Below are 14,464 nucleotides of genomic sequence, written 5' to 3'. Positions count from 1 at the left end.
TAATTACAAAGCAGGCCAGATTCGAATTTAGAATTCTCAGATTCTAACGGTTCCCGACCAACAAGCTGTGTCAAAAGAAAACTTATGTCCAAATTTGGGACCCTAATCCCCACTACCAACCTCAACTCACCGCCATCCCCGAATGCCAGACCTGTGCAGATGTTCTTCCCATTATCCTACCCTAATAGATGCCTATTAAAATCTTATATATCCATTAAGGGCACTTCAAAGGTTTCCTTCTCCAAATTCCCTTTGAGCCAGGTATGAGCTCATTTTCCTAAGATCATCCAATTGTTTCACTCCTATGTGTGTCAATGGACTTACAGCAGTCTGTCTTACATCTGCATCAGGACCCATGTGCTCATCAGTTAAGGGTACCAGTTTTCTCTGTCCATTGCTAACAGTACAAAATACTCTCCTGATGGACTTTTTAAAAGACCTGCACCCTGCAGATGTGAGTGAAGAATGGGTTGATGCTGATGCTGATTAGAGGCAGTGTTAATAAGATCTGTTAAGGTTTAAATGCTCTGGAGCAGGTCTGTGTTTTGTGTTTGGACTTCATAGATTCCTTTGATGGAATGGAAACGGCACTGATACAAGTTTCTTCCTGACACTGACACTCTTTTACAAATAGCTTGCAGTGTAACGCAGAGGTTGAGCACGCTCTGCGATTACTGGAATGACGTGCAAGCCCTGAACACAGAGGTGGCTTGTGCTTTAGGATCACAGAAGAGGAAATAACAAAGAACAATTCTTAGAGCTTCGATTGCTCTCTTTTACCGTTCCCTCAGCATTTATTCTGTATGGCAACTGGACTGGGGGCACAGTGACTTTACTAAAGCCAGCACAGTGAGCAGACTACACTGAAAGCCTGGTACCATGTCTGGCACATACCAGAAGGCATGAAATAAATCTTCAATGAATGAATGAATGAATAAACAGAACAGCAATGTGTGAACAGAACTGAAAGGTAGCGTAACTTTGAAAATGATTTCCGATCTGGGGTTGATGAATAATGATCTTCATTCCCACCCAGAGATACCTTCAACTTATTGTTCAAACCTCTGTGTATTGCCTAAAACAAACAAACAAAAAACACAAAAAAGGGATATTAAAAAAAAAAAAAAAAACTCTTCACATAGGTGATTGATGATCTTAAAAGGAAAAAGGCATTCTTGTAAGGCAGAGGCAGAGCTGACATGCTGAGGAGAAGGCTGAAGTACCACCAGCCAGAAACTGAGGAACATGGCAGCCGTCAGAAGGTAGAAGAGAAATGGGTACTCACTCAGGAAGAGTACAGTCCATCTGAAACTTGCATTTCCACTCAGTGGAACTCTTTATGAAACAAAAATGTCTCTAATTTTAATCGAAATTAAGTAGTCATTTGGCACAGTAGTCCCGGGAAATGAATAAAAGTGGAAACTGGTCTTCAGACAGTGAAAGTAGCTCATGACTACCTACAGTCAGTTGGAACAAGGCTGGTTTCTCTGAGGGGCTACCCAGCTCCTCTGCTGTCCCTACTCTTTTTGCAATGCTGCCTACAACATGCTTAGGATGTTAAGTTTTTTAGATATAAATATAAAACTCAGATACAATCTCATCTGGACCACAAGATGGGAACAATGCTACAGACATATCTGATTTATATTTTTTAAAAAAGTTTCTAGTACATGGTCCAGAAAGATATTAAGGATGAATATCTTCACTAAGCCGCATGTAATCAACATCCAACAGCACTGTGGAGAACGGCTGCTCATGGAGAATACAGAAAGCAGAAAAGTTCAACGAAAAGGTACTGAGCTATGAGACAAAGTGAACACAGAGGGAGATTTAGTGAGAAACACAGAGATGAGAGGTGTTTCCAGAGCTTGCAGTTACACCCTTAACCTTATATGAATAATCTCAAATGATCTCCTAGTCTTTTAATTAAGTCGATAAGAGAGAAAAATGTATGCAAAGCAAAGAAACATGGGTTCTTTTAGGCCCAATGAATATAAGCACTCTTCCCTGTAGGGGCAGAGAGGAGACTGGGATCTAAGGGCTGCTGAAACAGCAGTCAGATCCTTTCCTCCTTACTGCTGCAGAACACACAATCACAACAGGATGTAGGCATTTCCTTAATGATCTTGCAGATATAACAAGTAAAATAAACAATCTAGCCTTAACATGTCACTGCTCCCCGAAGACGTCAGTTTTCCCTTGCAGTTTAAGAATTAGTCACTCATTTAGATTGGGGCGAGTCCCTGTGGATTCAAGGAGTTTGTGATCAACTAATGGGTTGTGGCATTATTATGAGCAGATATTGCTCCACGGGGGCTGGGGCATTGCATCATTCAGGGCTCTGCATGACAAACAAAGCCTACCCAAGAGGTTGCCCACAGTTCTGAGAGACATGCCCTGCTCTTGAGCCTCATCTATAGATAGTTGCCACCATCTCCAGAAAAACAGAGTTGTAGGGCAGACAGGACAGGAACCAAACTCTACGAGCTGTATCTAGTTGATAAGTAAGAGGTCGTTTGCTCCATCCAATAATATAGTACAAAACTGAACCAAAAAGTAAAAAGTATGTTTGAATAAAGATGCACAGGAAGTGTTAGATCTTATTAGTCCCTGTGGAAGAGTTCAATTATTTATGTTCATCATTTTATATAAGAAAATCTAAAATTTCATGTAAGCTGAAAATGTATGTTTTAAACTTTTTTTGTTTATTTACTCATTGTTCTTAGAAGGTTGCTCAGATAATGACGTGAATGCCTGGCAAGTAATAGGACCTGAGTCTGATCCCGAGATATCCAGGAGAAAATAAAAAGCCAGGCATGATAGCATATGTTTGTAATCTCTTACTGGGGTGACAAAGCAAAGAGAACCCCGCTGCTCCCTGGACAAACATCCGCCTAGCTTAAAGGGCAAGCTCATGATCTATGAGAGACTCAAGTATCTCAGAAAGAGAAAAAAAGTTGGACAGTACCTGAGGTTGTCCTCTGGCATTCGTAAGCATACATGTTCACATACACACACACACACACACACACACAGAAACACACAGTGTCACTAATAAACAAAAACTGCATTAATTTTTACAGTTTGAATTATTAGGTCAAAAAAAGCCATGGAAAATGAATGGTTACAATTTGCATGGGCAGTATGACAACCATCAATTCCGTAACACTTCATCACCAAGTGGGAATTCAACCCATTGTCAACACACAAAGAAAATACAGAAAGAACTAAAGGAATGAAGTAAACGAGGCATAAATTTTAATTGTGAATGAAGGCCGGGGCCAGACACAGTGGTGCAAGCCTACAAACGCAGCATTCAGGAGACAGGGGCAGAACAATCCAATGTAAGTTCAAGGCCATCCAGGTCTACACAGCAAGTCCCAGGAGCACCAGGCTGTGTTTGCCTGACTCCCAGAAAACAAGACAAAACAAATTTTATGGTAAATAAGCACATGTGTTTTACTCCTAATAGAAAATGTTGTGCTTCCCCAGAGTTTAGTACCTTATGAATAGTTTATTAACAGAGATCTTAGTTTTCTAATAATAAATTAAGACACAGTAAATCAGAAATGGAAAAGACTGCTGTGCACTGAGTCACACACACAAATCCACACAACATAAATTTGAGTACACACGGGAATATAGAAAGAAAGGTATTTGAGGGTTATTAGGAAGTTTGATAAAATTGTGTTCATAGAAAAATCAGTGTAAATCATCTATCACTGTATATTTAGCCTGGATTTGTTCTTTTTTTTTGGGGGGGGGGGGTTGGTTTCTTCACACCACACATCCCAGTGCCACTCATTTCCCATGCATTCGCATCCACCTTCGACACAACCTCAAACTCAAAATAAAATAAAATATTTAAAAATTCCTATAGCGGAAGCTGTAGTGTGTCACAGTGTGTTCCATAGTATGCCACTTTGTCAACACATCATAAATATCCAAGACTTATTCCCTTCTCGAAGGGTACAGCTACATTACTTTGTTTCTGAGCCTCCTTTGTAGTTAGATATGTCAGGAGAATAAATTATACCCAATGGTATGTGAACAGAAGCACAGAGCCTGTTACCACAAATAACTCACTTCTTCCATATTTCTTCCATCACTTGAACAGAAGAGTGCCCAGTGTCTCGAAACCATACCCTGAAGAAACTCAAAGAACCAGACCTGCACAAGGCCTTGTACTGAAACTAGAAAGAACAGCCATGACTCTGGAAAGTGTTTCTAGACTCCACGTGACAAAGACACAACCTTGCTCTCTGTGTGAGCCACACTGTAAGGTTTGTCTATAGTGTTACAACAGCAAAGGCATTGAGCAATCCTAACGCTGTGAGCTACCCACACATGTGAACTGTGAAAACCAAAACTGAGAACAAACAAACTGTCCAAATACATTTACATTGAAGTATAGAGAAAGGCATGTGTCACGCTGAACAGTCTAGAGAAAGTCTTGTCTCACTGGACAGTCTATAGGAAGGCATGTGTCTCGCTGAACAGTCTAGAGAAAGTCTTGTCTCAGTGGACAGTCTAGAGAAAGAAAAGTCGTGTCCCACTACTAAAGCAGCATCACTTGAGAATTGGAAAATGAATAAAATGTCATCTTTATGTTTTAAACTTAAATTTCCAATTCAGATTTTTGACTCAGAAGTAGCAAAATAATAAATCACTCATCTGTTAGATTGATGAAAATAGTCTAAAATAAGTAGTAAATTCATAGCAATGCTTCCCATGAATACTGTAACCTGGGATAAAAATCGTGTCACAAAAAAACCTTCAATGGACCAACCTATTTTACTGTCTTGGAATACTTTTGAATTCTACTTGAAATAGATAACTGGCTAAGGGCCTGAAGATACTTTAGTTACTTGGTGCTCCGTGGAATAGGACCTGACCCGCATCTTACTACAAAGCCAAGTTTTAGTGTGCATCTAGGGAAGTCATAACCTACTTCATTTGTGCTGTGATTCTATTTCATTAGCTTTCATTTTTATGGTAGCGTACCGGTTTTTTAAAAAAAGTGAAGAAAAATACTCACTTGAACATTACGTTATTTGTTTGCAGCTTTGTCCTGGTTTTAGTTTCCTGCTTAATGACCAAACGGCACCACGGTGGGTGACGCGCTGGAGCGAAAGTGGTGAATCATTAAAGAGTTCGTAAATTTTAAAAACAGGGGCAGGCCTTCTGGGTCCCATATGCTTCCAGAAAACTCACTGTTGTGCTGTATTAATTGAACCGTGAAGCCTTTATTAGTTCCCTTTAAAGACGCCTGCGGCAAAGCTTTTATTAATGCTTGCCCTCGAACTGTTTATGCTACTTAGCATTTCCAGAACAATTTATATTTCAAAGAACTTTTTGATCATTAGTTAAATCTATTCTCCATTTCTATAAGGGAATACAGCTGTTTAGCAAAATAGAGACAAGAGGGGAAATTCCTGCACTAGTTGTTTTTTTTTCCCCCAAGATTTGCCAATGAATAAATGCATAGCACATGAGAAGATGGACAGAATACAACATTCACAACGCTGTGACGCTTTTGCTTGAATAATAAACTTGTTCTGTTACTGCTGTAAGTATTCTCCCAGTGATGAGGAAGGGGGGATAAGTTATCGTCATACAACAAATTCTTTCAGCTGATACAGACAGAAGGCTATAGCCACAGTACTTCAAAAAGCTACTGAGAAGCCCCAAAGGGCACGGCTCTTCAGAAGTCTCAAGGTGTCAGATACATTGGCTCTGTGCTTGGAAAATTCTCATCAATACATTTCCTAGAAAATTACAGCATTGAAATTATATTTGTCAAAATTAAAGATCACTCCAAGATCATTTTAGGGTTGACATTCTGAATTATTTTATTTTTAAAACAATTCTGGCTCAAAACGTGTTTTCTAAATTTTGGGAGGTTGTACGAAAAATCTCTTCTGTGTTAATATGGGTTTAAACTTCTCTTGAAGCAAAATCAAAGAGACTCTGTAAGCATCTCTTTGGCCCATCTCTTACCTCAAAAAACTGAAATGTCCTAGAAAGCAAATAAGACCCATAAGCCCCATAAGCCCCTAGAATTTTCCTCACAAAATATATTTCCTCTAGGCTTCAGTGGCCTAGCTATTTCATGTGGTTACCATAATGTTACCTAACAAAAGAGACTTGCCTTTTTTTTTTCTTTGCCATGCTGCCAGAAGAGAATCATTGGGGCTTTTAGGCAAATTAAGAGTATTTTGCACTTGGCAATATCTTCCATCTCACTCCTAGCCCTCTGGAGTTATATGGTAAAGCTCATTGGGAAAGAAGAGTCTGGGAATCTACATTTTAAACAGAGATCTATGTGATTTCTTACCTGCTGTTTGGGGGAATACAAAGTTAACTGAGCCCTGAAGTTTTTCCCTTTGAAACTTGACAATCCATATAAAAGATATGGAATCTAGACTGCTGTCCAGAAGAAATGGGTTTCTAGTCTTACATTAAAATACACATGGCATTAAGTGAGCCAACACTTTAACTGTTTCTGTCTCTGACTCAAAGGGTTTTGTCCATAGGTAGAATGCATGTTTTAGTAGGCTGTATCCGTGCTGGATAACACACTACCTGACAAAAGGTACGTACATACTCAGTAAGTTTTGAATGAATAGACAAATACTTTAGCTGCAGCAATCAGCTGGCAACCATGGAGAGAGACTTCCCTCCTTAGTCCCCAGCACACAAAAGAATCCCCAAAATTCTAACTTTCAACATTATTGGGGTAGCAAGATTAAAATAAAAACCAACAAATGCGATATACAAAAATCAGTACTTATTGTTTGACTGAATACATGATCAAGAAAGTAATCATTTTCTTTGATATCAAACTGTATTTGAATATGGATAGAAAAAATGTTTCTGAGTCTATTATCTATACAGGGGAAAATAAGAATTCACAGTACTATAGGACCAGTATTCAAGGCAAATATAAATAATCTGAAAGAGTATTACAGAAATTTTGGAAGCACTGGAGTGAATCTATTTTTCTGTCTTACACACAAGCCTGAGAGCTGTTTATGGAAGAAAAAAAATAAATAGATGATGATTGCATAAGGCCAATTCAATTCTCTGTTCAGAGCTTTAAGAAAAGCATTTTCTGATTGAAATGATCGTCTCACTAGTGATATGTATCTCAACAGGACACCAGCTAGAACAATATTAGAGCATTGTGACAAGTGTATCAAAAGCATTTTCTTTTATTTTGTATTCCAGGTCTCTGATTAGAGTGAACTATTCGCAATAAATGGAGATGACACCTCAAGGAGTCAATGCTGATGATATTTTCAAATCTCATTTGTAAATACTTCTTAGTTAATTGAGACTTTTGTACAACGTCAAGCAATACAATACAAATATGCTAAATAAAGAATATACAAGAAAATATTAGTGGCCCTAAGATCAAATGAGCTTTCCTTATGGCTACTTATTTATTGACTACATTTTCACTTCTTCTAATTGAACAATTACCATAATGGGCAAGAACTTTGCATTAAAATAGCAGTCTCAAAGGATATTTTTATATTATAAAAAACAGTATTATAAAATAAATATTCTGTGAGGCAGGTTATGTTTACTCTAATTGCCAAATATTACTATGAAAAAAAAAACTATAGTTCACTATGGTGGCTCTAAATTAAGTACCTTTTTTAAACTATGCAATTTTGAAATATTAAATTTAAATTAAAATAAATACCCACATATTTAAATGCTGCATAGCTAATAAAGATATTATTTTGTCTCAATAGAAAGGTTAATAATCCTGTCCTATAACCATAGTAAACATCACAACTTACAAAACAAAGGCTCTTTGGAGTTAAAGAGAGAGAAGAAAAAGAGAAAAAAACTGAGATTTGCAATTCCAAATCTTGTTCTATACACAGCAACAGCATCCTTACCAAAGGGACCTTGTACAAATCACCAACTGTTAGCCCCCTCTCACATGGTATCTAAGTTAGGGTTGCTGTTGCTATGAAGAGACACCATGACCATGGCAACTCTTACAAAGAAAAACATCTACTTGAGGCTGGCTCACAGGTTCAGAGGTTAAGTCCATTACCATCATGGCGGGAAGTATGGCAGCACGCAGGCAGACGTGGTGTTGGAGAAGGAGCTGAGAGTTCTGTATCTTGATCCACAGGCAGCAGGAGTGAACTGTGATCCAGTAGGCATGTTCTGAGCTTCTAAGGAAGGCCTTAAAGTCCACAAATCCCTAGTGATGTACTTCTTCCAACAAAGCCACACCTAATCCAACAAGGTCACACCACCAAATGTCACTCCCTATGGACCTATGGGGGCCATTTTTATTGAAACAACCACAAATAGATGAAGTAAAAAAAAAAAAAAAAAGATCTTTATATAAGGCTTATTCAAACAAACTCTATGATAGATGTCATTGTGTGCTGAACTTTGAGTGCTGAGACATCAGGCTCTCTGAGGATCCAGGTCTAGGTAACCCTTCACCTTCCATCTAGATGACACAAATCCAATTATTAACTGCAGTCATGATCAAAACTCTGGACTATCTTCACATTCTTTACAATCAAGTTAGACTTTCCTATGATTTTCCATCAACAGCCTAATGGAGGCAGGCATGGAGAATGGTTGAGGAGACCGTGGGAATCAGGAGCAGTTCCTCTAGGTGCAGCACTCCAGAGGGTGAAAGCATTGGTAAATGGTTTGCTTTTATGAGCTCCAAATATCATATTACATTGTCTTTGACCTAGAGAATGGGGTAACTCAAATTTATCACTGTGTCACAGAAATATACTGAGATAAATACTCCTATAATGACTAAAGCAGAAAATGCTTTTACAGTCTATTTGTGACTAACATGCGGTAGTTGACCCTACCCCATCTTCCCAAATCTTGGATCATATTTGCTCTAAAAGCAACGCCCTGTTCCTGGAGGCATGGGTGTTGGCTGCCCTAATCACAGCAGTACTAAACCACACATAGCACTCTGGTCTCATAGGAAGCAGGTGCTGAGATTATTATTAAATACGTATATAGGAAACAGGAGGGGCAGCAAAGAAGGGTGGGGAGGAAAAATATCCTTCCTGTGTGTCAAAGAGATGGAGGTGGAGTCAACACATAAACTGACTCCGGAGTCTGACAGCACAATTTAAAAACAAATAGAAAGACCACGGGTATGAATTAAAGTCTTGCATCATATTTTTTTTTATAACTGCACATAATTTAATCTGAACATTCGTTTAGAAACAGACGAATCAACACCCAGTGCTCAGACAACAGTGCAAATGGAATTACTCAGAAAGTAAACTGGGTTAATAGACAATTAACTGTAGAATGTAAAATTCAAAATATAGTATTCTATTGTTTAATCTTTGTGAAAAAAAATAGTTCCTTGATTATTTCCATCGCCTGGTTTGAAGCAACGCAAAGCAAAATCCTCCAAATAAAGTCGGTTATCAGTTCTCAGAGTAACAGGACTGACCTGGCTGCACTGGAGAGCTCATTGTGGGTATCAGAAGGGCTGATGGTCGAGGATGTAGAGTCACAGCCTGCTCTCAGCTGACACTGGTTGTTCAAGTGGCGACAGCAGAGAAGAAACCTAGAGTATAAGAAAATCGTGTCAGTCGCGCTGAAAACCAGAGAGCTGGCTCTAGGATTCAGCTCAGTTACAAGTTGACTTGGGCCTTTGAGAGTCACACCAACTTCTTAGTTCTCTCACTCTTTAGCAGTAGACGAGCAATGTGAACTGGGGTTAACAGGTCAGTGCTGCAGTGTGTGCCTAGTGTGTCTGTGGCTCCTGGTTTGATTCCCGGAACTGAAAAGGGAACAAAAGCCAATGTCCATCTTGCTCGTAGCACGGGGATACTGAGAACATGAACCAACAGGAATAAAAGGAAACAGTGAATGAAAATGGACTTCACGTGTTACAGATGGATCCCAATCTGCCCTTTCACAGCTATTTCCATTCCTACAGAAACTGAAAATTGGTTTTTTGGAGTTATGGATACGAATATCTCGCTACATAGCACATTAGCTGTTATTGTCAATATTTTACTTGTAGAAAAAGAACCAGTTGGTGGAGGGAAAAGTTAATGGCCTAAAAAAGCAACAAATAAGTCAGGAGCCATAGGACTGACCAGAAATCCCCATTACATTTTCCACTTCTTGAAATCTTTCGCAATCTTGTTCCTGTTAAAAGCAGTAAGAGACACTCTTTCTAGGAGTGCCACTAACTGGATGGACTGACTCTGCAAAGGGAATTTAAGGGGCTTTCTGCTTCGCGTCTAAATGCACTCCCACGTCCAGGCACTTAGAGAAAAAGCCATTCCAAGGACATTTTCCTAACTGTTTACTGGAAAGTCAAAATTTAAAAAAAAGAAAAGAAACTTTTAAACTGCACTTAGTAAGCATCTAACTAAAATAGATCTGACCTACAGTATATTATACAGAGGATACTGGAGCTCTGAGGATCCTGTCTCTCTATCTCAAGAAAACACGCATATTTATTGAGACTCATTTCCCATCAGTATTTTGAAAGTGTTATTACTATTTTTGCAAGAAAGTATCAAGCTGGATATAAATACATACTTCTTTGAAGAAATATATAACAGCACCAAGAACAGCACTAATGCTGTAAAGATCTCAAGTAGAAATATGCTAATGAGCTATTAGAGCGGCCGAGCAGAACAGCATGCCTATGTAGACAGCCTCACACTCTCTGCGGGCTTTGATAAGTATGAAGGCTTAATAACACTAAAAACGGGCATTTGGCAAATCCTTTTCAAAAGTTACACTGATGTGCTCATTTTACCAGCACAATCAATAAATTTGTGATTCCTACATCAGTAAGAAAGTAACATCTCTCCATGTGTGTTCCCAGGCTGGCCCTTTAGGCCCTGCATCAGTGGGAGAGGTGATCCTTGGTCCTGTGAAAACTGGATGCCCCAGTATGGAGGAATTTGAGGGCGGGGAGGCGGGAGTGTGTGGGTGGGTGGGAACACACCTTCATAGAAGCTGGAGGAGTAGGGATGGGATAGGGGGTTTTGGGAGGGGGGATGGGGAAATGAGATAACATCTGAAATGTAAAGAAATAAAATATCCAATAAAAACATATATATAGATAAAAATAAATGTTAAAAAAGAAAGTAACATCCCTATAAAAGTATTTTAAAATGCAGAGCAAAATCCTTTGTCTTTATATAGGAAAAAACAGCCATTCTGATAGACACCTGAATGGAAGATCTCAATGCCATGCTTCCTATAATCAAACCACCTGCGTAGATCTTCATAGATGCTGCATTTAGATAATGTATCATTGTATTTGAGTTATTGTTACAAGAGCTAAACTAATAAATAATTTTTATGTCTTAGCTTTTACTCACCACCACTACCACCACCTCCACCCATCGCTACAGTTTGCAGATGAAAAACATCATGATGACTTCATAATTCGATACAAGTAAGTAAGAGAGTAAACTGCACTAGGATTTAACTTTATAGACTGTTTTAAATGAGCAAATGTAGCCCGAAATGTCTCATAAATGCTATGAATACACTTCTGAACACCAGTGACAGCCTGGGTTGGAGCTGAAAACAACCATCCCGAGTAAATGACCCAGACCCAGAAAAACAAAGGCTGCATGTGTTCCCATACATAGATGTTAGTTTCGAATCTTCATATATGTGTGTTTTGTTTGGGGTAGCCATAGGAAACTAGACCATAGAAAGGGAAGACTTCTGAGAGATGAGAGATAGACTGCTGTGATATAAGCATAAAAGGAGAATAACAGGACAGAGGGGTTAAGTAGGCTGTGGGGTGCAAAATAGAGCAGGGAGGATGAACAGGGAAAACTAATAATGGCATTCTGAAGACATCATGTGAAAACCCATTAATGTAAAAGATGCCTAGAAAATATAAATATACATCGTGTGTGTGTGTGTGTGTGTGTGTGTGTGTGTGTGTTTTAAATAAACTTAAATACAGCTACTCTACAACAGGAGACATTACCCTACTAGACAATACAGGCTAACAAATAAAAAGCCTAGTACCAGAAACAAGATACCTCTTTTGGAATTGGTGGCCACTGGGGTCCCATAGATGCCCAAATATTATAAGCTATTAGCACTGCTCTTGTTTACCCCCTCCAAAACTTGACAGTAAGACATTGCTGAAAATACCATGTATTTGAGTTATAGAACACAGAGAAATAAAGTTGGCGTTGGCCTGGAAGTCTCATGCTACTGATTAGCCATCAGGTTTCAGAAAGATACTATGCCTCCTGTTTACACAAGTCACCACTCTTATTCAGCTTGAACTCTGTGAGCAACAATAATAATTGGTGGCAAGATATGTCTGCTGGTGCATCATGGCATCAATGTGGAAGTAACCACTTTCTAGATTTAAGGCCCACTCCAAAAGATAGAACCCTACCTGGCACCATTATCAGGGGCAAGCACCTGTTGGTAGATAGGACATAAGCCCTAAAGAAAAACCCACTAGAAATATTCTGCTAAACAAACTCAGAATTAAGGCAACTCCTAACAACTTACTGCTAGTCCCATAGATCAGTGCATCTAGTCAACTCTTGTCAGAGAAAGGTTTTCTTGCAGTAGAAGGAGATTAGCACAGAGACTCACAACTAGTCAACGTGAAGAGAACAAAAGACATTGAAGTGCAAATCCTTAAATGAGACAACTATATCATGCTCCTCCCTGTGAGGCTCCAAGATCATCACAGAAGAGGTAGGGCAAACACTGTGAAAGCCAGGGGCAATGGATGACTGCATGAAACAGTCTGGATACAACAAGGCAGTTGAAAATGTGAAATCAGAGCAGTTGTGACAGCGTACACAAGAATTGTGCAAGCTAAAGACAGACAAAAATCCGAGCATGGAGCAGAAAGGTGGCTATGAAGTACTACCCAGGCAAGAACAGAAGACAGCTGCCAGGAGAAGGGGAGTCAGTTTTCCTTAGGAGCGTGGCCCATGGTAGATCAACCAATTTCCAGGGCAGGCCCTATACCCAAGAGTATTTGGACAGCACATATTGAACTCTATTTATTTTTAACAGAAGAGCAGGACAGAAAAAGGGAGTGAAAGAGGGAGGAAGGAAGGAGAGAGAGGGGGATGGGGAGAAGGAGAGAGAGAAAGAGAGAATGAAGTTTGAAGGGTAAGATGAGGGATGGTCTGGGAAGAGTTGGGGGAACGAGACGAACAAGATCAAAATACATTGTATAAAATTCTCAAATAATTATTGAAAATATTGTTTTAAAACTTAGCTGAGTCCCTAAGCTTGTGAGATAAAAACAAGAGTATCACAAACTGAAGAACACTTGAGCTATACAGTAAGACTCTAGCTCATAAGGAAAATAAAGAATAGTTAAGTAAGTGACTAACAACAACCAAGGACCAGGAAACCTTCAGGGATGACAGATGAAGCAGTTCTAATCACATCAAAGCCACGGGCTGTCTTTCCCCCTCTTCATGTTTTTATTCTATAGTGCTCCTTTGTACAACTGATAACTTACACATTTACAAATATAACTCAACTCTCCAGATAACTTTCAAAAGCTTAACTGTGATAACATCTGTCACCTACATCCACAAAAAAATATGCATACCAACTGTCTGTACCAGGCTGACTGTGGTAAGTGTATAACCATTGGGTTTTGACTTCATAACTTGAGTACAGAGCAAATCTGGCATAAAAACAAGAATCTAGCTTTGAAATGTCAATGTTTTTAAAATTTAAACAACTCTCTTTGACATTCAACCTTTTAAATAACTGCCTAATCATAACACATTTTGAGACATTCCCAATGCATTATTATTTAAATGTTTTACAGAAAACTAGAAGGCACTTCTGTGTTGCTAGGCGTTGGTTCCCACTTACTGCACTTTCATTTCCAATAAGCCACATTAAGCTGAAGTTATCACTACAATTAAAGCTGTGTACTGGAATATAGTCATTTAAAGAGTTCTCCTGTACTGTTTCAGGGAATATCGATCTGCATGTGCAGTGATGCATGGTTGATACAATGGTATGTGGCTGCCCCAGAGGCTGGGTATGTCTCCTTCTTTTTGTGGCTACAGAAGCAGTTGTATCTATACCTTTGTGTGATTTCACTATAAGTGTATGTATGTATTTGTGTGTGTGTGTGTGTGTATATATATATATATATATATATATATATATATATATTGTAGTACCTGCCTAGACTGGCTTGTCCATAAACCCTGGGGATGCTACCTTCTCTGTCACTGTGCCTCTGTTTTGTTTGTTTCGGTTTTGCTTCTTTTAATATGGGTGCTGGGAATCCCAATCTAAGCCCTTAGGTTTCTGTGGCAAGCACCTTACAATCTGAGCTGTCTCCCCAGCTTCCAATCCACACCATTTAGAGACAAAATTAAAATGGAATTAAGAATGCATTTATTTGCTTAGTTTTACAAGGGTTCAACGGTCAACATCTTTCAAC

The 14,464-nt window shown here is 39.0% G+C and overlaps 1 protein-coding gene across 16 annotated transcripts in view; it reads right to left on the bottom strand.

Moving 5' to 3' along the window:
- Hdac9 (histone deacetylase 9) overlaps positions 1-14,464 on the bottom strand; it is an 824,691-nt gene that overhangs the window by 730,958 nt on the left and 79,269 nt on the right. For all 16 annotated transcript variants that reach the window (XM_076941980.1, XM_076941976.1, XM_076941988.1 and 13 more), the window contains one exon: positions 9,473-9,589. Coding sequence is in view for 15 of the 16 variants with exons in the window: in XM_076941981.1 (XP_076798096.1) it covers positions 9,473-9,589 (117 nt within the window). In the remaining variant the exon portion in view is untranslated. The remainder of the gene's footprint in view (positions 1-9,472; positions 9,590-14,464) is intronic.

Source organism: Arvicanthis niloticus, chromosome 11 (genome assembly GCF_011762505.2).
Source record: "Arvicanthis niloticus isolate mArvNil1 chromosome 11, mArvNil1.pat.X, whole genome shotgun sequence".
NCBI classification, from domain to species: Eukaryota; Metazoa; Chordata; class Mammalia; order Rodentia; family Muridae; genus Arvicanthis; species Arvicanthis niloticus.
Note: the sequence above shows the minus strand (reverse complement) of the source record. Positions and strands in the feature narration are given on the sequence as shown.